Source organism: Crinia signifera, chromosome 6 (genome assembly GCF_055691185.1).
Source record: "Crinia signifera chromosome 6, ASM5569118v1, whole genome shotgun sequence".
In the NCBI taxonomy this organism is placed as follows: Eukaryota; Metazoa; Chordata; class Amphibia; order Anura; family Myobatrachidae; genus Crinia; species Crinia signifera.
The window spans coordinates 136,494,972-136,518,067 of NC_139222.1; the positions used below are offsets into that span (position 1 = coordinate 136,494,972).

Below are 23,096 nucleotides of genomic sequence, written 5' to 3' on the forward strand. Positions count from 1 at the left end.
TTAGTGCCTGGTTCAGTGGTACACGCCATTGCATTTGCAACTGCGTGTTCATGTGTAGCAGTAATGTGAATATATGCTAATGCTGCAGCCGCTGGAATGTGTGCAGAGATGAATGTTTCTGCATCTCTTATGTGTTTGCGTACAAAGTACACAAACGAAGCTCTCAGTAGCTCTATGGTTGCTCGCAATGTCCATTGGAACTGAGCTTCTGGGTCCAGTGCAGCTTCGACATGCCAAAGTATTGGATGCAACATGCCTGCATTTGACTATCCAACCCCTGTTACCTCCCATAAATGCACATAGACTATCAATCCCTCTTTATCCAATTTATTGTTAAGTCAGTCATTGGTAACCAATCGATGCGCAATTGCCCAAAACATTTACATAAGGCCATGTTCAATGTTTTCTACCCCTGCAGCCGGTGCCAGCATTCCAGCTGCTAAGCTGAACTTTTTGCAGCACACCCATTGGTTTGTTTGAGCTAACCCTGACCATAATGAGCATGATCAGCGCAGAAAAAGATCACTTGCATGTCACACTGCAATCTCCTGGCACTTTAGGCGGGAGATCATGTGCCATATGTCAATTGTATTCAGCCCATAGTTTTCACCTATTAATCAGGGCCTTAATGCGAAGGTGCCAATACAGAGGGATAACTTGCAGTGGGAAAATATTGATAATCTGAAAACAATGGTACTTTTTTCCATTTTTGAAAAGCGATAAATACTACTTTTACACAGTGGTTTATTACCAGTTTAGCGCCCACATATTCCGCAGCACTTTACAGAGAGTATTTGGACATTCACATCAGTCCCTGCCGAAGTGTTGGGTGCTAATTAATCTATCAGCATATTTTTGGATTGTGGGAGGAAACAGTTTCCTCCGGGTAGTACGAACGCAAACATGGGAAGAATATAAAAATTCTGCAGTTAGGGCCATGTTGAGATTCGAACACATGTCCTCAGTGCTATAAGGTGGTAAGGGTGATGCCATTACACCATCCGTGCCCAATGAAAACATAACCAACATTTTAGGGAACATTATTATTATTATTATTTATTTATTTTTAACTTTTCAACTATTTTAATATTCTAATCTGATCAAAATTGTATGCTGTACTTCCAGGGACAAAACAAAACAGACTAGCTTTTCAGTCGATTGGTATATATGTTCATTGTTTTAAAATTTAACCCAAAAATGTAGTTTAGCTTATTTCCCACTAATAGTGGTTCCCAGTCATGTGTGAGTACAGGATCGCTGAATGAGTTACCGATTGGCGACACATGTATGTAAGAAGCCTATATTACTCTTTTGGGGCATCCAATATAACATTTCATTCCAGATTTTAAACACATGCCAGTTTAGAGCACACATGCTCTCCCTGTAATTGATTAAATGTTTTTGTTGGTTCCCAGAAATTGTATATGGGAAAGGCTAATTTAGATGTAGTTAAACGTTATATAGCCATTATCGGTCCTGCTACTATCACTATTAGTACTGCTGGTTATACTGCTGGAAGAGAAGTATTAGAACACGTTGACATGCGTTGAAACTGGAAGGTAGGTAGGTTTAGGGGAATTTTGGAGATAAATTATTTCACAAAAAGGTTAGTGGAAAAGCCTCCCGCTAGAGTAATTTAAAATATTTTTCAGTAGAGCAATTTAAACATTCTTTGGATAGACATAAGAATATCCTTACAAATAACTAATGTTCAAATAAGGTTTGAGGATACTATGTTTAAAACCTGGGACTCACTTGAAGGTCCAAGTGTTTATGTGCCATCAAATGTTATGTTTTTCTGTTACTAGGTATGTAATGCTTAGAGCGGTACCCTAATAGCTTTAATTTACTGCAGCTAATTACTGCCGACAGGCTATCCTATTAGCCTCGATAGCTATGTGGCTTCTGGTGGACCCTATGGGCGAAATTCAATTGTTTAGGTGCTATAATTGTGCTTTCTTTATTGCACTTGTGTCCAGAGAGTTTAGCCAGGACGGAGAAACCATTTAATAGCTCTGTTAAGCGCCAACTTGTGGCTGCCTTGCAGACAATTGAGTCTCTGCCTGTGTGTTTCGGAGGAATAGGGGTATTTGATGTATGAAACAAACAGGATACCCGCTTAGTGTATTCTGAATGCTAAATTCTACTAAAAATGCATTGCTATAGTAAATTTTAGATCTGGGTTTGCATGGGTTTTCAAAGATGGCGAGTGCTAGAATGAACACTAAATCAATCCTGAAACCTCACCCAACACAAGCCCTGGCCAGTTGTTGTAATGCTTTGTGTAAGTGTCACTTTAAGAGTATACTATGCAGGCTGTGGAGACCACAAATGTGCAGTAAATATTTCCCCAATACTACAAACTGGGCAGTTAAAGCAAATAATGCGCCCTGTATACTATGCTGTGCAGTACATTGCAATGGAGATCTAGTACTAAATTGCGGGGGTTTATGGAAGTGAAGAAGGTGCAGAATAAATAAGTAAAATTTGGTTCATTAAATATACCACCAGGAGTAAGAATTAACCTATGCCATCATAAAATTGTTTACATCAAAAACTGATCCTAACTTATTACAGCTTTCTACAGTGCGTTTTGTCACAGTCCACATAATGTACTATGGTGACATGATCAACTCTGGAAATCACAGGCCCACATGGGAAATCATTGATTTCTGTTTATAAATTGCCTGAAGCTGTGAGAACTCCTTTTCACGTCCTATGAAGCAGCGATTATCAGTATCCAGCATAAGTACATCCCTTTCTCTTAAGTTTACGTTATGTAATATTGCAATAATTGAATCAAATAATGAAACAATTTATTGTGCTCCAAAACATGTCCTGGTATCTCCATGATACTTTTCTTTAGCTGCGTCGTATGAACTTTACATCAATTAGATTTGCAAAAGCTCATTAAATGTAATGGCGGCAAATGTTGTAAATAGCCTTTTTAAGAATAAAACATAATTTCTCAAAGAATGTAATCTAATTTGGGTTAACAAAACTGATTAGGGTTTGACCAATAGAAATCCTTGCCTAAAACGACTCATACAGTTAAGTACACTGGCTGTCCAGTATGTGCAATGCTGCACAGTTTTAAAGGTCACTTGGCATAAAAGCTGCTACCCAACTTTTTTTAGCCTTCCACTATGAGATCACTGTAATATTGTTGAATCAGAGCGCCCATAAAGATTACATTTTGTCCCAGAAAAACACAGATTCAGTGAAGCCTTTGAATCTACATTGGTTCAGCTCCGTCAAATGGTCGGAATATTGTCCATTTCCATCTACAATTTGGCAGTCTGCCTTCAATCGTCTGAGTCGGAATCCAAAGCCAACCTTTCATTGTAGTGACAAGTTATGGGGTAGTAGTATATAATGCTTGGTTACGTCTTGGTCCTGTGATATTTTAGAAATGCCCAGACATGCATCCGTTGTCTGACATATTTTTGAGTCAGTTTGCATACCGTCTAGGTTACTCATGGCAAAGTGGCGTCAATTACCAGAGTTCTAATAGGCATGATATTGGGTGCCCAACTGGTGGGACATTCCATTCTGTTTTTGAAGTTGTTTGCACTTTCAGCATTTCTTGATCTTCAGTGTTGTTTGTGCCGAGAATACCTAATGGAAAGTTTTACCATGCACCTTGGACATTGCAATGTTTGATCACAGGGGTTTGATGACCGTGACCATCAGCGTCAAACCAGATTAATCGGTGGTAACAAACATGTGACATTGGATCGAATCCCATCCACATTCAATGCAGTAGGGTACCAGCTGTATATCTGTCATGTTGAGTTGCTGCACTTTGCCGGGCTAAAGGAGGTTTCTACATTATGCTAGGCACCTATCCCGTGACTCAACATTACAGTGTATATTACATCAATAATTACTTTGTCCTAAGCCAAGATGCTTATGGTTTAAAATAGATGCAATTGCATTCATTATGATGATGATTTTATTTATGTAGCACCCATTCTCCAGCAGAACGGAAGGTACTTTACATACAACAAAATACGATTTGTATAGAAGATTTGAGTAATACAGCAGTAAATAAGCTACAGTCAAAATGAGCCTGGGAAGTTAGAGACCGGAAAGAAACAGATGAAGTAGAGATCATATAGTGGCATTAGAGAGAGACAGCAGAACAGCAGAAGGTCGCATCAACATGGAGGACACAGATACAACAAAGGTTAAATTCAGCTCGGTATGCAGCAAATGGTGCATTTGAACAAAGCAGAATATAAGGTTGTGTACCAGGCTATGAGTAGCCACCTTATGCATCACCTGAAGACTAAATTAATAGCATCCGGTTGCAGATTCCAAGAGTATAATGCCAGGTGGAACCAGCATAGAATCCACAGGTCATGGACATCCATACATGGCAGCAGGAGATCAGCTGGTGGAAAAGCACCACCACATGGGCAGCATCTGTGGCACGCAACTACATGCCCGATTACCAAGTAATTTTTCAACCCGAGAGTCTCCATAGGATGATCACTTATTTTGATATGTAAAAGATTAGCCCTCAGAGTTCATGGAATATGGTTGCAAATCTGACTAAAATTGTTACATTTATGCATTGCTTGCAATGTCAACTGAAAAGAATCCTAACTTTGCTTCTAATTGTGGTAGAACTTTCATGTTGGTCTTTTGTGGCTAAGGTTCCATAGTTTTCATAAAAAATAGATTTTGGGTTTAAATATTGACTTCTACATTTCAAGTTCACATGATGTGACCTTTGAATATCTGAAAAAAAAAGTGCAAATTTTTTGTGCTTAAAGTATGTTATACAGGTAAATAAAATATCTTTGTTATAAGTTGACTTTCGAAACAGGAGTAAAAATTCTTAAGCCATATACACATGGGACTGAGCCCTGTGATTATCAAGACATAGTTTAGCAATCAGAGAGATGGCTAACATCCTGCCAGCCCTGGGAGCCACTGGCAAATACACAGTGTAGCAAAAAATGACTTAGAAGAATCGCCTCGTGTACTCCCCTTTAGTCCTATTCATCACTAGTTCTCTTGTAGAGGCTTTAGCCAGACTGAGCTCAACACAGAGAAGGTGCGTACACACTGTTTGATTCCGTATTCTATTTCTGTTAGATATGGACTGTTTGATCTGCTCTGACGTTTATTTTTCTACTCCTTTTCGGTTTCCACTATTTTATTTTCGATTTGCTATTATAATTATATTTGCGCTATCTACTATTAGATTTCCACTATATAGTCATGGCTGCCAAGACTATTTTTCTATTCGATTTACACTACCCTGGAGCGCACATTGGGATCTAATCTGCATAGACTAGAAAAACCATTCGATGTCCATTTGATTTTTCTATTTGATTTTGCTTATATAAGCAAAATCGAATAGAAAAATAGTGCATATCTCAGTGTGTATGCTCTATTAGAGAGACACCATTATTTATTTATTACCAGTACAAGACAAGTCTGAAATTGCCAGCTACTTCATGAATTGTTCAAATGCTGTAATATATAAAACATTGGTACTTATGTAGTATCTGGTCTGCCGATTTTTTGATTGTATGCCTTAAGTTAAGGCATACAATCAGATGCGATGCGATATCGCATCGCATCGCATACGACCATGCGATGCGATGCGATGACCCGATTTTTCCATAGGATTCAATGTTAAAATGGACTGAGTCCATTTTAACATGGAATTCAATGGGAAAAGGGGTCCTTTTCATACCCCTACTATCCAAGTGGGCATGGAGTTGGATATAAACCTGTGGCGAGCGTAGTGAGCCACCGAGCCCGAAGCGTGGCGAGCGAAGCGAGCCCCGCGAGGGGACGGTATTCTGTGTCCCCTCGCGGGGCTCGCTACGCTCGCCACGCTTCGGGCTCGGTGGCTCGCTACGCTCGCCACAGGTTTATATCCAACTCCATGCCCACTTGGATAGTAGGGGTATGAAAAGGACCCCTTTTCCCATTGAATTCTATGTTAAAATGGACTCAGTCCATTTTAACATTGAATCCTATGGAAAAATCGGGTCCATCGCATCGCATCGCATCGCATGCGATATGGTCGGGTGCGATGCGATGCGATGGACCCGATTTCAAAATCGGCAGCCCAGTTACTACATAAGTACCAAAACATTTTTGTGTTTAACTGTATAACATACTTTATATACACAAAATTTAAAAGGTTTTTTTATTAAAGATAATCATGTGACCTTGAAATGAAGAAGTCAATATTTAATAACAGTTTCTTATATCTCGCATACATATGCTATGAGGCAGTAATGCTAACCATTACACCATTCGTGCTGCCCTATTTACTATTTAAACCTAAAACTTTTTTTAATGCAAACTATGGTCCCTTAACTTCAAAACGAAACCAACATGAAAGTTCTACTACTATTAGAAGCAAAGGTGTTTTTTTTTTTTTTTAAGGTGGCTGTGTATGGCCCTTTTCAAAGTGGCTAGTGTATGTTGCTGTAAAAGGCCCTTTGGAGACTTTATAATCTATGGAACATGGTTGCTTTAGGATAGGTCAGCTGAGGAAAGGTCAGCCCTGTTCTAAAGAGCTTACCTGCTGCAGCAGTTTTGGCAGAGGAAGGATTAGTTTGTCATGTACGGTTTTGCATGTGTCCATTTTATATAAATATTAAATTGGCAGTACCTTACACATGGTACTTAACTATTTAATATATCTAATGAGACACTATAATCAAATATGATGAAGTCGAGTAAATTACATTTCTGATGAGATGTGTTAAATGGAAAATACTGTGTATGTATACCTACATCATATCATCATGGTCTAAAAGGACAGTGAGAATGTAACTATACCAAAGTATATATCCACGCCTGGACATACATCCTATAAACTTATCAATATACAAAAATGTATATAAATAGATATAGAGATGTACCACACACTCGCCATTCCTACAAATGCGATGCAAACAGCACCCACACTTCCCAGGTATGGTTGCAGTGACCTGTGACCACACACTCTAGTAAATACAAATACAGGGGGCTCAGCACTCGGCATAATTAACTAACTCACCTTAATATACAAATAATCAATGGGGTTTTAGTTCATGAATTGATCAATGCATTTAAGCTTGCAGCCCATTGCCAAGGGACCCCATTTCACTGCAAGTCCTACACCAGAGGTTTCCAATGTTTTTTGATCCACGGCACCCTAGAGTATCAGAATTTTTATCATGGCACCCCTAGGCCCCAAAAAAAATATTAGATTGGGTTTATATGTGATTCTTAGGGTCAGTTATGTGGTAAAGGGCAGGATTTACTTCTGTTTGTACATATTTTATTATTGACAGCCACCTGCACTGGTTTTGCTCATAAATAATTAACCATTAATAATTTGAATTGGTCCTGGACCACCAACCAAGGGCACCCCTGCATGTGTCCCAGGGAGCCACGGCACACAGTTTGGGAACCACTGTCCTACACTAACAACTGGTCTCTTAGAAACCTGGCAACTGCTGACACACATCATAGCTAAAATGAACATGTATTTTTTTTCTGGTTTAGAGCTCACCTGCCAAATACCTTTTTATGGCTTTTAAAGTTGAGACAATTCCCAACAAAGCACGTGAATTTGTATCAAAATATATATATATATATATCTATATTGCAAAAAGAAAAAAATATTTTAGTACATGTCTCAATTATGTTTTTGATCCTTCATTCTATGGTGCATTTGATGTTTACCAAAAAATATATTCACTGGTATTGGCACTTTGCGGATTGTGTTTTTAGATTTGTTTTACTTTTATATAAATCCTATATTTATCTCGAATAAGTTGTACATATGGTTCGATTTTTGCTTATATAAGCAATATCGAATTTAAATGTAACTCTTGTTTCGATCCCGATACAGGGCATTGAAATCAAATGGAAAAATAGACTCTGCAGGCAATACTATGGATTACAGATCTGTACTATAAAGTCTAAATCGAATGTGTACATGGCGCTGTGCGATTCGATCGGGATTGAATAGCAAGTACATTGCACCGTGTGTACACCCCTTAAAGCCCCATACACACTGGGAGATAAAATGAAATATCTTTCAGAAAGGACTTTCTAAAAGATATCTTTCACTTTATCTTCTAGTGTGTAAACTCCATATCATTAATGATCCACTCTCTCCAGCATGTTTAGGTGAGGGAGTTCCTCGTTAAAGATAGCCATGCTGTTGCGGCAGATCTGCACTATATAGTGCAAATTGTGCCCCTCTGGCATGCCGTGAGATGGGATCTGATCACCTCCTTCAAGCTGCAGCTGATCCTTTTGTTTATAAGTGCCCGCTGTAGTATCACAGTCTCTCCCCCCCCCCCCCCCCCCCCCCTTTCCTTTTTGTACATTTTGGTCCATGCTATAACTGTTCTGTCATTAATTTATCTGGTTCAGAGAGCCAAAAATTCTTAAATCTTATGATAAGAGCATGCTTCCAAAAAAACATTGAGCATAATCTGGACCTTGCTTTCTGTTTCTGTTAGCGGCTGCTAATTATATATAAATGTATTGTGACTGTTGCCCTGGAAACGAATTTTCTTCAAACTGTCTAGATACTTTTTTATCTTTCCTTTTACATTGTTAAAGGATTACAGTTTTCTGGGAGCTGGGCTGACTGGTATTTATGTTTTCTCTACAGTCATTAGGTGGTGAAGGTGAAGCTGCTAATCTGTCTCCAAATCAGAAACCACATATATGTGAGCACTGCACTGCTGCTTTTAGGAGTTCCTACCATCTTCGCAGGCATGTGCTTATACATACAGGTATGTCTGTCTACCTCTAAGTGTATATGAAGCAGGCGGGTGGCACCATGGGATGATCACTCGGTAAACAAATGGACATGAGTCTCCTAAGGAAGGTTAATCTAACCAAAACCTTGACTGCTAAGGAGACTCTTGTTTCCATTTATTTTCTTAGTGATCGTCCCATGAATGCCACCCGCCTGCTTGGAAAATAATTGTATGTATATTTTATTTTTTTATAGAAATCTTATCCTACTGTACATGTAGTTGAAAGCTTGCATGTTACACACTTCTCTCAGCAGCTTATACTGGAATCAACTTTCCTGTATTATGGAAGATGCAAACTGTTTTCAAACCTATCCTAAAGCAGTGCCATTGATTTTAGATTAGAGCAGGGTTCTCAAAGTCCTGACAATCTACCTATTAAGAATATGCTTGCATAAGTACCTAATAACTTTGCACCAGTCAACTTGATCCCTTTCATCAACTCGCCCTATGATCGGTGGCCAAATGGATTTGATCTGATGTGACATCTTGTTTGCTTGTGACATTATTGGGTTCTGTACAAAAACAGAATTATATGGCAAAGAGGTTGGATTGTACATTGATATGCAAACTGTTTGGCTATATTGATCATGGGTGCAGTCACTTAATGTCAATGCCCTTCTGTACATGTTTGTCACCTTTTGTAGTTGTAAAGGTCCCCACACACTAGAAAGATTTTTTTTGGTCCGATTTCCGACCGGACGATTTTTACCGATAATCAGCAATAACCATCCGATTATTGATAAAAAAAAATTGGCCGCTCTATCGGACAATCGGCCAAAAAATCGTTCTAGTGCTTGAATGCTTGATCATTCTGCAGAAATGTCTAGCATATTGTGATCACATTGCTATACAACAACAGCAGTATTGCGACAAATTAGTAGATCATGTCATTAGAGTAGATAACAATTTTAAAAGCAAGTTTAATGGCGTGAACAAAGCAAGAAGTACAAAGTTCTTTCCATTGCCTATTAAATGCCCACTTGGAAACTGAACGTTTTTTAACGATCCAAGCAGAGTAAAAAGACTAAACAGGTCTTTTGCTTATATAAAAATGTAGACTTTTATTTATATTTCAAAATTGTATTTAGTAAAGAAATGGCTAATGGCAAAATAGTTCATCAAAACTACAATATTTGCCCGATAGCAATATGGATAACCTCATTAAGGCATAGCAATTATAACAATGCATAATCTTATGTGAGAATGTTCAGTAAATGCTGCAGGATATCAGCGTCCAATTTCCAAAAGGCAATCCAAAGGACCATCCAATAGAAAGAGGAAGAAAGAGCGGAACCTAAACCTACCCTTATCCTCCCTAATCTAACCTTAAGTTCCTCCTAGTGCCTAAACTGTAACACCCCACTGCCCCTAGCCTAAAGTTTTGTCACCCTGGCATTCTTATTATTGGGATGCCGGCTGTCAGGATTCTGGGGTTGGCATCTTCAGTGATAGCGAGTGTGTAATAGCTTTAATATCTTTTCCCAAATTTTTCAACCCGCACCTCAATCCAGTCCATCAAAGAGCTTTTCTCTAAAGAGTGCAATAGTAGACATGAGAGGAGATAAAATGGTTGTAAGATAGAGCAAAGTCTTTCCAACTATCATGGGTCATTCCGTTTTCAGAGCTAAGCACAATTAACACTGCCCATTAGAGCGTTAATGTGAGGTTTATCAAATCCGACTAATATACTTAAATATTTAATGTAGTGCATAATTTTTTCTCAAGTTTTGGAAAAATAAAAAATAATGCGTAAGAGCTGGGCTGGTTTGGCTGTTATGCAGCATTTCAGTTAACAAATTTTTATTTATTTATTTTTTATTTATTTTTTAGCCTACAGCACCTGGTATTCCCAGGCGGTCTCCCATCCAAGTACTAACCAGGCCTGACCCTGCTTAGCTTCTGAGATCAGACAAGATCGGGCGTGTTCAGGGTGGTGTGGCCGTAGGCTCAGTTAACAATTTGCCTGTGAACTTCCATGTTAATCATGAACATTTTCTGAATTTTGCTAGCATCTTAATCTGTTTCACATCCTACTATGTTTTTTTTTTTTTTTTATCTATTTGTAGGTGAAAGACCGTTTCAGTGCAGTCAATGCAATATGAGTTTCATTCAGAAGTATTTGCTGCAACGGCATGAAAAAATACATAGTGGTATGTATGTGGATGCTTGCTTTTTGTTCTGGTTTATCACATTTTAAGCTTTTTTGGTTTAGGTCCTTACCATTGAAGAGTCTTCGTCACATCTTCAACTTGAACTTATTGGGTTTTCTTTGCAAAGTAGCATGGATAGATGGTCATTCATTTCACATGTAGCTCATCAGAGTAGATTACTTCAGTGACCTGTTTCTGCTTTTGTAGACTGTTTGTCAATATTTGTGATACAACTCTTTTTTTATAATAGTCTGTGGTTGTGATGCACTTTAACAGAGATGGCTGCCCTTCTCAATGACATGAGATGTGCTGATGTGGCATATGTAGTAAAGATTAAAGTATAATGGGGCAAATGTATCATAGCAGCGCTTATCGCGCCACTATGATACTTCCTGCTTCGCCTCAATAGCGAGGCGAAGCAGGAAGGGACATCGACAAGATGTATTAACATCTTGTCTGCTGAAGCGGGGAAGCGTTAACTCCCCCTTTCTGGAGATAGCGCATCAGTTAATACTGATGCGCTATCTCCTGTCCCCCGGCCGGCCGCACTGGGCATTCGCGGGATCTCGCTGTTCACGCGAGATCCCCAGCGCAGCCCAGACCTAACAGGGACAGCGCTGTCCCTGCTGTTTAGATAGGGCTTCGTCAGCCTAATGCTGGCGAAGCCAAACCCGGCTTCGTGCGGAACGGTCAGCGATGCTGACCGTTCATACATTCGGCCTGCTATCATTTTGATAGCAGCGCCGATATGGACAGGGGCGCATAGCGCCCCTGTCCATTACCGCATCCCGACCGCTTCATACATGGGGGAGAAGCGGTATCAGTGCACATAACGTGCGCTGATACCCTTCTCCCCCATATCGACACATCATACATCTGCCCCAGAATGCCAGCTCAGAACAGATCCAGTCATTTAGAGTAGCAGCTGCTCCTCTTTAGTGCAGTGGTTCCCAAACACGGTTCTCAAGGCACCCTAACAGTCCAGGTGTTAAAGATATCCATGCTAAAGCATAGGTGACTAACTTGATACCTCAATCAGTTTAATTATGCCATCTTTGCACATGCATAGTATCCATAAAACCTAGACTGTTAGGGGACTTTGAGGACCGTCCTCGGGAACTACAGGTTTAGTGCATTCTGTGGTAGTGACAAATTTTAAATTGACTTTTTGGTTCGTATTTTAGGAGAAAAACCTTTTAACTGTGATCAATGCAACATGAAGTTTATACAGAAGTACCACATGGAGCGACACAAGAGAACACACAGTGGAGAAAAGCCATACAAGTGTGATACATGTCAGCAGGTACATATAATTAAAACTTGTTGGGTCTTACAGGACTTTAGCCAGTATCCAGTTATTGTTATATTGTTGTCCAGTTTATCCAAGTTAGGGATTCTTTTCCAAATATCAGTACCCCTTTAGTAATTTAATAGTGTACATTAATTTATGTGCTTCTTAAAAAATAAAAAACTCTTAGGGGACTCTTGAATAGAGTCCCTCCCTGCGAAGTGCCCTCAAAATTTTACAGACACATTGCTAAAGTGCTAGCGTTTCAGTAAGTAAGTTTCATTTATATAGCGGTACACAGCAATGCGTTCGCACATTACTGGCTGCGCAACCTACCTGTAAATGCCTCTTGGGATTAGATTTGCTATCTGCGGCTATTTTATGTTCAGTCTCTAATTTAGCCATCTTGATTGTATTTTTACATTTCTTATTACATTCTTTATATGGGGAAAATGATTTGGGTGTCCCATCTTGTTTAAACACTTTGAATGCCCTCCTTTTTTTAGCTATTTCAAATTGACTTTGCTATTAAGCCACACAGGTTTCCTTTTGAAATTTTTTCTTTTTATTTACCCTAGGAATAATTTAAGTGCCCTCCAGCAGTATTTTTTTTTTTTTAAAGATTGCCACCTTTTCGTAGTATCCATACCTCTAAATATTTCCTTCCAGTTTTATATACTTACCAAAGTTTGCTTTTCTGAAATTGAAGGACCTAGTTGCTCCAATATAATTATCTTTGTTAAAATTTAAATCCTATTGTGATCACTGTTCCCCAATGTCTACCTTATGGTTGTTGGTAAGAATGTCCTCATTGTTGCTTATCAAGAGATCCATGATATTGTTATTTCTGGTTGAACTTCCAATACATTGATACAAATAGTGGTCATTTAGGGCATCCAATAAAACATTTCCCTTAGCGGTACTACTTGACCTATCTTTCCAAATGGTACTTGTTTCCTAGCACGGCGCCACCGATTTTGATTGTGACCATCGCGTTGGAAAAAATCGCGTCCATCGCATGCCAACCAAATCGCATGCGATGCGATCGACGCGATTTTTCCCGATTTTTAACATTGTAATCAATGCAAAATGGTCCCTGGCACCAGTTGAGCATAGAAAGTGCGGCGAGCCACCGAGCCCGAAGCATGGCAAGCGGACGCGGATACCTTCACAGGTATCGCGTCCCCTCGCGGGCTTCACAGGTATCCGCGTCCCCTCGCGGGGCTCGCTGCGCTCGTCACGCTTCGGACTCGGTGGCTCGCTGCGCTCTCCACACTTTCTATTCTCAACTCCACGCCAACGTGGATAGTAGGGGTATGAAAAGGTCGGAGGACGGGTTGGCGTCAATAGCGGGGTGGCGTTAAAATTGGGGGGGGGGGGGCATTTACCATGCTTTTTACACATATTCAATGTGAAATGGGCCATATTGGCCCATTTCACATTGTCACCTATGTGAAATCGGGTGATTTTCACTTTAAGATTGTTCCCTATGGGGATTTTCACTTTTACCGGCAATTGAGCCAGTTAAAGACAGAAAATCGGGTCCATCGCGTCCATCGCATGCCTTAAGTACCTGAACCTTAGGCATGCGATGTACCACGACGGGCGCCGTGCTAGGAAACAAGTACCTTCCAATTTATTTCTGGGTAGTTAAAGTCACCCATAATTATGTCCACTAAGCTGGCCGCTTTTCCCACCTCCTCCGTATTTATGTTGGGTGGCTTATAACTTGTTCCTACTATAAGTTTTTTAGCCCCTTTAATGTTACCTGGGATTTCTCCCCATAGCGATTCTACTGACTCCATTGTGCTCTCGTATATGTCTTGCCTTATGTTTGGTTTTAAGGATGGTTTAACATAAACATATGAGAAATGTGCACGCACGGCCCAACAGCCGTTTCAACTGCTCACAGCAGTCTTACTCAGGGTGCCCCTGTCTGCTTCACAATGTGATGCATGGTGGTGGTTCGAGTGCACAATAACCTTAGGAATTGTATGCAAATGTACAGATCAGTGGATGCTACAATGATAGTGCTCCTAAGCCACAGTATGGTTGACATGCTGCTGCTGTTTGCGGCAGGCTCAGTCAACGGTTTACACAACAGGGATGTTTCATCCAGTTTTGTATTCGTGCCAATGTCTGCTTCTTCCAATGCATATTTCATGGCCTCTGCTGCATGATTGCAACGGACCTCCTGAGTAACTTAAGGGTTATGTCCGAAGTTCGTGCAAATGATCTGACGATGCCTCATCAGATGCAGCAGAGATCTATGCAGTTTTGAGATTTATGGTGTGTATTTACACAAGACTCCTGCTGAATCATCCCCAAAATGACAGTACCATTATGTATATACTGTTAATCCCCAGAAAGGTGTAAGAACTCTGCATTCAGAGATGTACTTTTTAGAATGTGTTTGAATAATTACATTCAGAATATTATCAGAGGCACCACTGGTATAGTAAAAGCTAATATATATATATATATATATATATATATATATATATATATATATATATATATATATATATATATATATATATATATATATATATATATATATATATATATATATATATATATATATACTGTTTAAATGAAACTCTGTGTACTAAGCAAAGTAAAGCTATCCCAATGGGAAATCTATATTTAGTTTAATCCCCTCTCCTTTTTTTTTTTCTTTGTTTTGACAGTACTTCTCAAGAACAGATAGGTTGCTGAAGCACAAAAGGACATGTGGTGAAACCATGAATAAAGGAGCCTTGGAGCCTGGGTCATCAAATCCTAATATGGATAATTTATCTGGTAACTTTGATCTATCTCAGGGAAATTCCAATTTTTCTGGTCGCAAGAAAAGCAAATCCAGAAATGGTTCCTCACATAAGGACCATAAGCAAGGCAACAAACTGAATGAGGCACATATGGCAGCTGGTTTAGACATTCAGGCTTATGCAGTGGATGTTCCTAATGTGTCTTCCGGTAGTGGTTCATCTGGAATTGGTATGGATGATTTGGACACAAAGATGCCAAAATTAGTGTTCAAGAAAGTAAGCCGGAAACAGGCAGAAAAGCATGACCTATCCTTGGAGTCTGTATCTGCCAACATGGTTATTCATAAACTTTCAAACAAAAATAATGGCCCTCTTGACATGGTGGGAAATACCAATGTAGACACCATGAATCTCCTCCAGGGTTCAGGTAACAAAGGTTCTACAAGTAGCAATTATGATGATGCAATGCAGTTCCTGAAGAAAAGAAGATATTTACAGGCTGCTGGCAACAACAATGCTTATGCTGTGAATGTAGGGCATATGGTGGCACAACAGTCTGTAATTCAGTCTGCAGTTTCCAGTGTCGATGGGGACAGCCCGTTAACACTTATAGATTCCCAGGCACTGAATGTTGAAATAAAGAACTGTCATGACAAGTCTGTCATTCCTGATGAGATTCTTCAGAGTATATTGGATCACTACAGTCATAAATCGGTTGGGCATCCTGATGTATCGTTCAACATCGCTGAGCACCATGTAGAGCTTCAAACTGCAGATGGAAATGATTTAGTACACGAAGATGTCTGTTCAGATTCTCAGTCTACACAAAATGATAAGGCCAATATGTTTCAGGAGTATTCAAAATATCTTCAGCAAGCTTTGGAGAGAACAAGCCATACAACTTCATTCCCACTGGGGCCAAGTTTACAATTCGTAAGCCTGTCTTCATCTCTTGCAAACCATTCTCTCTTTCCCGACAAACAAATTTACACTACATCTCCTCTCGAGTGTGGGTTCAGTCAGTCGGTAACTTCAGTATTACCGTCCACTTTCCCAAAGTCACATTTTGGCATGGTGGTGAGTCCCCAAACTGGATTTGCATTGTCGCTGGAGACGACACATCAGCAGTTGACTCCTTCACAAGAGTTGGCTGAACAAATAGAGTCACAGAAAACCTTAGATACGTCCTCTAGCTACCAGATTTCATCTCAGGAATTGAATGGGCAGAAAGATCAACAAAAAGGCATGGAGTCCACTTCAGGTTTTCACCTGCAACCTCAGGATTTGGCCAGTCCTTTAGAACAGCGAAAGGACCTCAGACCACAAGTTACATGCCAGATAGAGAACTTTGCACAAGCATTTGGTTCCCAATTTAAATCTGGTAACAGGGTGCCAATGTCATATAACAATAGCACTGATGGTGGTGTGGATCATAGGTTGAGGACTTCAAATTCAGAATTCTCAGGGTACACAAATTTGCTATCTGATGTAAATGAAACAGGTAGTACAAGAGTCAAGACATCAAGTAGTCAAGGCTTCAGGTGATGCTGTAAGTTTGCCCAGGCATTTGAGGTCTTTTAAAACATGGTGTATTTTTTATTTTGATAACACTGCCATTAGAATGTTTCTACACAATCGTAATAAGAATTATGTAATCTATGCCCTGTCAATGCAATTTTTTTTTCCATTTTTTTTAAATTAATATTATGAAAGTGTTGTGATAGTTCAGCCTGTACCTAATTTTTTAAATTGGAATTAGTTAGTTGGGGGGAGGGATGGGGGAACAGGGTAGCTAAAACATTATTTCAGAGAGAACTGCTTGGCAGTCATTTTTCCTCTTAATTGCAAATGTCTTTATGGACAGATAAAATGCCCATTGTCATACCATTAAAAAGAGCAGAATAAAAATGATTGGACTCAGGAATGGAATTTTGAGCTGAGGCACATAAAATATGAAAATTCCTTTTAAACCGTGAAACTTGCTGTCCCATGAACTATCTTCAAACTAGTTCATGCCTGTAACCTGTATTCCATTATATATTTAATATTCTCGGCAATAGCTTTAAATTAACAAACTTAAATTACTATCAAGATTTTTGACAAATTATGTATGTACAGTGTTCTCTTTATTTTTTCCTTTGATATACCTCATATTTTTACTGTTCATGCAGCATTCAGGAACATATGTATTTTGCAATATCGTTCAAAATAATAAAAGAAAACATTGTGTTCAAATTATTTTATAGATGTGTAGAATGTTATAAAATGAATACAGCCTGTATACCAGTAAGCAGCATAGTATTCATTATGTTGTCTCTGTATTAGACAAGCAAACCACATTGGCTCAATCACATGGAGATAAGAATATACATGTATATCCACGTCAGTAAGCATACTGCTTCTCTATAAATAGAGAAGAGTGGAACCCTGTGGACACTTTCATGGTCTAAGAGCAAATACAATAGCCAAGTTGACATTGTACCTTTTTTTTTTTTTTTTTTGTGTCAAACTTTCACTCTTTATTAATGTAGGGACTTGCGTTTCAGCATAAATTGTTGACTGATCATCCTTGTGCCACACCCATATTGTAACAATTAGGATTATTTTATATACAAATACCCCTCTCAATTCTTTTCTTGCATAATGTCTTAAGGTAAAAAAGTACTCAGCTGTTCCAGTGGGTTCATTGGCTTTCATGTTTCCTTTTTACATTTATGTAATCTTAAAAGCATGTTAAGCAAATATTGTACACAGAGGAGATTCAGTTTGTAGCATTTGCTAATTGAATAGTGTATAGGAAGTGACTACAAACAAGTGTGTGTAGCCATTAATTATGATGCCTTCTAAATAATGGCTCTAGTCAGTAGCATGTTCCATCATTTATTATGAGAGAATGCTTGGCAATATTTCTCAGTAAATCTTCGCAAAGTAAAATATAAGAGGCAAAGTATTGTAAAGCTGATTTTGTTGCCTTGCGTTCATTGTGCACATTCTTTGTATTTTACCTCTGTTTTTCTCTACCCCCCCTGGCTTGCTACTTTGTTTTAGATAGTAGTTGGCTTTAAAGAAAAAAAAGAAAAAATGTTTTATATATATATATATATATATATATATATATATATATAATCAGCATTTGTGAACTGTTCTACAGATAGCTGATGATCAGGTGCTGCAAAAAGCAACCAATTTAATCTAGTTGACTAGACAAACTAGTTTGACTCACACACACACTTGTGAAGACTTAACTGTACAACTGTACAAGTATCTTTTAAATGGAGAACCCTGACCCTGATCTGTTAGGACTAATTATTCCATTGTGTGTGGGGTAGGGGGGTGTAAACAACAGTAGAGTGCATATATTTTGTTGACTATTTTATCCCTATATTATCCCACATTGGATTTTTGTAAAATAAAAATATTTATGGGTTTTTTGTCTTCTGAACAGCAACATAGGGCACAATGTGTAAAAGTGGAGAGAAAGATGATTGCAGAAGTTGCCCGTGGCAACCAGCTTCTAAGCAGTTTGATAAATGCTAGCAAGAAGTTGACTGCTATGGGTATCTTCTCCACTTATCCAGGTCTTCACTTTTTAGACGGTTTGACAGTTTCATGTTTAAAATTAGTTGAAGAGGGAAATGAAACGGTACATTACTACTTATTATTCAGTAAAACTAAAATGTGATATCTAAAATGCTTATTCGTAAAATAAGCAAATCAAGTTAAGCGATCCATTCACAATACTTTTTGTCTGACTTTTCAGTACATGTCGGTTATCGATTTTGTTAACGATAGTGTTATGTCCAAGTAAGAACCATTTTTTTTTTTTCTGTCATTTATGTTTATGCACTAGCCAATAGGGGGGGGAAATCTATAGGGCTTTTTACACAGGTGGGCTTTTTCTGTAAATTGACATGCTGCACATAAGTATTGACAAAAGCTGCAGCAACACAGGTTGCCTTTAGATGTAAAGTGTACCTCATTTATGGGCTGAACCAATCACTTTCCATCCATTAGGAACTATTTAGTGATACCATTGTAGTCAATTAGCTGCATTGTGATTGGTTTAGCTCTTAAATGTCTGCATCTACTTTGTGCAGGTGACTGGTTCACTTTTAAATGAAATATAAATGAGATGGTTTGCTTCATTAAATATACAGTAAAGGAAAGTTGAGATAGTGGTGATGCAGCAAGGTTGCACATGTTTTGATACAATGTTAATGTGATTTTATTGATGTTTTGGAGGGGAAAATAAATGCTTCGGATATTGAGGCCTAAATGTGAGTTGGAAACTTTCACCTCCACCTTGTTACATTTTTAATCTGGATACTTTTTTTTTTTCTTTTTTTTTTATCCAGAGGGTTTCAATATATTCATGTATCTCATGTTTTTGTGTGTTCTGTGTTTAAAGTGTGTTTGTTGCCTACATAATGCAATTAGCAATTCCCTAGGAGCCAGTGACCACAGTGATGCCTCTGTGAGGTTGATGGTTCCTAAGAAGTTAAGATGTGTTCTACAAATAGATGAATAAAAGCCCAAATAGCTTGCTCCACTATGTAGACAACGTGTACACTACATGCATTGTCCATTTCAAACGGGTACATGCTTTGAAATCAGTATTATGGTGATTTTTTTTTTCTTCTTGTATGTGTGAGATGTCTGTGTACATATGGGTTGGTTGTGCAATAAAAATTACTTTTTTTTTTTTTTTTCAACTCCATGCAACAGTATGCACATTTTTAAATCATGGTTCTTGATTTCCAGTTATGTACAAAAGAGAAAAATGCCACAGTGTAAAGCCATTTTAATGTAAAGATGCAAGAGTTTGTCCTTTTTAATTATTGCTGCTGCAACAACAATGACAGTTATGCAGGTTTGATTATTTCCAATGCAACTCAGTTGTTTATCAGATGGCTTGGGTTCAAACAGATTTTGGTTACAAATATCGAGTATGGTCCCTATTTTATGTATTTTTTTGTTTTTTATGTCCGAACAATCTGCTGTGGAAACTGCTCTGTAACAAATTGTTGGGGGTAAAAGTATTCATTAGAAAACAAACTTTGAAAATAGACTTGGAAGTATTATTGCCTTTTACAATTATGATTTGCCTGTGTAATTTCATAATGTCCCTTTGTATGTACTGTTTATGGTCTATTTATACACTACAGCAATGCAATGTGTTTGTTAAGATAATCAGAACTTGCAACTGTACAAGATATCTGCAATTTATCTCACCGGCCCTGTTTTTTATATATATGAAATATAAAATTATATATATATAGAGATGAAGTTACTGTTTTGAAATGTGTAAAACGTTTTCCGGATGCGCCAAATTCCAGGAATATTTTGAATTCGATTCAGCTTTTACTAGAAAAGCAGCATGGACAAAGCAATATGTTAACTTTTTTTTTTTTTTTTTTTTTTTAAATAAAAAATAATTTGACTTGGACACAAATAGAAATTATGGATTTACCTTCTGCTGACAGGATTCCACGTTTACAAAAAATAGTTTTGGGGGAATCCATGAACTTCTTTTTTTATTTTTGAGATGGATGGGGGAACATTTTGTGGATCCTAAGTTAAAATAAAAAGGTTTACATTAATGTTGGTGGTATCTTTTTTTATTCCCCCCCCCCCCCCTGCCATAATGTGTATGTTCTATTCAAGTAAATGATGTACATTATAATACTTTCAGTGAACACATTAATGGCCAGCACATTCTATGTCTCCTTAGTTATAATTCTGCACATTATTATAACCATTTCTTCAATGTTAAATGTGTTAATCAAAAAAATATTCATTCTGTAGGACAAGAATGGTTTTTAAGGCTGTTTTTGTATTTTTGGTTGGGTTAAGTAAGAAGGTCATTGACGTGATATTTTCAACAGAAATCAGTGGTGTGCTAAAGCAAGCTCCTACCTGAGGTATGGTCGTCTGTGCTTAATTTCTTAGCTATCTAGACAGAACTCTTAGAAAACAGCCCAAAATTGCCCCGTGTATGCCCCCCTAAAATAGTTTTAGGGGGAGAACACCATAAATGAATCAGCAAAAAAATACAATATAAAGAATAACGTATTTTAACAATCTATACAGTATGCAAACAATGAAATTCAGTAATAGAATGAAGGCTGTGACCGCATGTGCCTCACTGCCTGCACCAGGAAATGTGGAACCACATTTCTACTCTGGCTCCTACTTGCTGGCAGCTGTGTATGTGTGGACATGTGGCTGACAAACTACCTGACTGGTGACTGTTGATCTCCACTTGTCATGGGTCAGGGCCGTATGGTGGAACTGTGTTTTTTGTTGTATTCCTATTAGTCGCAGGATGGAAAAAAACTTCCTATTAGTCGCAGGATGGAAAAAAAACTTATCTTAAAGACAAGGGTTCTGATGCACCAAGCTTCAAAAAGTGATTAAGTGCAGAGTGATAAGCAACAGCCAATTGGCTACTAACTGGCATTTTTCAAAACATATTTTAACATGACAGTTGGGAGCTGGTTGTTAATCACTCTCCACTTGATCACTTTTTGAAGCTGGCCCAAGATATTTGTTTGGTCAAGAATTCTATACTGTATTAACAAAAAAAAAAAGTTTTTCCCCTTTACAAGCAATCCTCAGGATACAGCATACGCTCTTCAGTTGGAAGAGATCTCAACTCAGGGCTCACAGCCTTTATATGTAAGCAGAAAACACAAACACAACACAGCTCCCATTACAAAGGAACTGGTAATTTTACATTCCTTTTAAATATTTATCACACATATTCAAAGTATAGTTTATACAGCAATGCAGTTTGTATTTGACTTCCTAAACGATCAAATGGTACAGGAAAGAAATTTGAAGGTAAACAAATTGAATTTCTCCAGCCATTCAAGTACCTAAATAGGAAACATACAGTAGATGCACATAAAGTTTCTTTCATTAATACCTTCCCCACAAAGCTGCAAGTCAAAGCACACCATCTGTAGTGAGTACACTAGCCAATTTCAAAAGCTTTGTAATTCAATGTCTTGTTGTGAAATAACGATTAGCATTTCCATTTTCACTATTGTCCTATGGGATACTGGGATGGTCTCAAGACATTGGGTATTAGAGAGTATCCGCAGGAGACAGGCACATATATAACTTTGAACTGGGTGTTCTGGCTCCTCCCCTCTGATTCGCCACCAACGAACCAGTTTAGAAAAATGTGTCCTCAGAGAGGATGTACACTGCTGGAGCTCCAGAGAGTTTGTCTTCAGTTTACATTATTTTATTATTTTGGGTTTGCTGTGTTGCACTTGCTTCGTGGGAAGTCAGGAGAAGGGTTAAGTTGGTGGCCTCTTAAGGTACCGAGCTGTCCCTGCTGCAGGACCACTGTCCTGAGAGGGTGATGTCATCGCGGGCATTGTGCTGCAGTGTTACACACCCCCAGCATTCCGCACACTCCTGACTCAGTCCGAAGATGTCAGTGGTGAGTACAAACCAGGGTCCCCTCAGTTGGGTACCCTGGTTTATTGCGTGGTAAGATGGCGGCGGCAGGCACTGTGTCCCTGCACAGGGACCACGCAGGCCCCCGGTTACAGACTGGATGCTAGGGGCTAGCCACGACCACCAGGGCAGTTCCCCATAAAAGCTCTGTGAAATACTGCCAGCGCTAGTATAAACATTAGTATAAGCCCAGCACCATTACAGGGGGTGGGGCTTGCTCAGATCGGGACTAGAGAGCTCTGGGCGCCAACATTGCTTCCTGCTGCGCCATTACTGTCTGGCAAACACTCCTCAGCGGTGAGGTATTGAAGAGGGACATCTGCAGCAGATAAGCAAGTGTTTTCAGCGCTTAAATGATTGTTACACTGCGCTCAATATATGTATGCATATTACTTGAGATATGTATGCTCCTAAACCAACTCCTCATTCTGGGAGTTCAGGTTAAGGGTGTGCTGGTCCCCTCAGTTTTCTCTGAGTACTCCCTCACACGCTTGTTTAAAGCTGTACACACATCAGTGTTGGATGCTTACACATAGTTTCTATACACTTCACACTGGTGTTATTTTTCATGGTGTTGTTCTGTGTGTTGTGGGAAGGTTACAGTTCTACAGCATGGTGA

At 38.8% G+C, this 23,096-nt stretch overlaps 1 protein-coding gene and 1 non-coding gene across 4 annotated transcripts in view; one reads left to right on the forward strand and one right to left on the reverse strand.

Annotated features, from left to right (window-relative positions):
• ZNF281 (zinc finger protein 281) overlaps positions 1–20,608 on the forward strand; it is a 31,426-nt gene extending 10,818 nt beyond the window's left edge. For all 3 annotated transcript variants that reach the window (XM_083147313.1, XM_083147315.1, XM_083147314.1), the window contains 4 exons: positions 8,651–8,774; positions 10,868–10,951; positions 12,136–12,254; positions 14,930–20,608. In XM_083147313.1, the coding sequence (XP_083003439.1) occupies positions 8,651–8,774; positions 10,868–10,951; positions 12,136–12,254; positions 14,930–16,552 (1,950 nt within the window). In that variant the 3' untranslated portion in view covers positions 16,553–20,608. The remainder of the gene's footprint in view (positions 1–8,650; positions 8,775–10,867; positions 10,952–12,135; positions 12,255–14,929) is intronic.
• LOC146016051 (5S ribosomal RNA) lies at positions 10,630–10,748 on the reverse strand. The gene has a single exon (XR_014448954.1). It is a non-coding gene; the product is annotated as a 5S ribosomal RNA (ribosomal RNA).
• Positions 20,609–23,096: the final 2,488 nt, after the last annotated feature.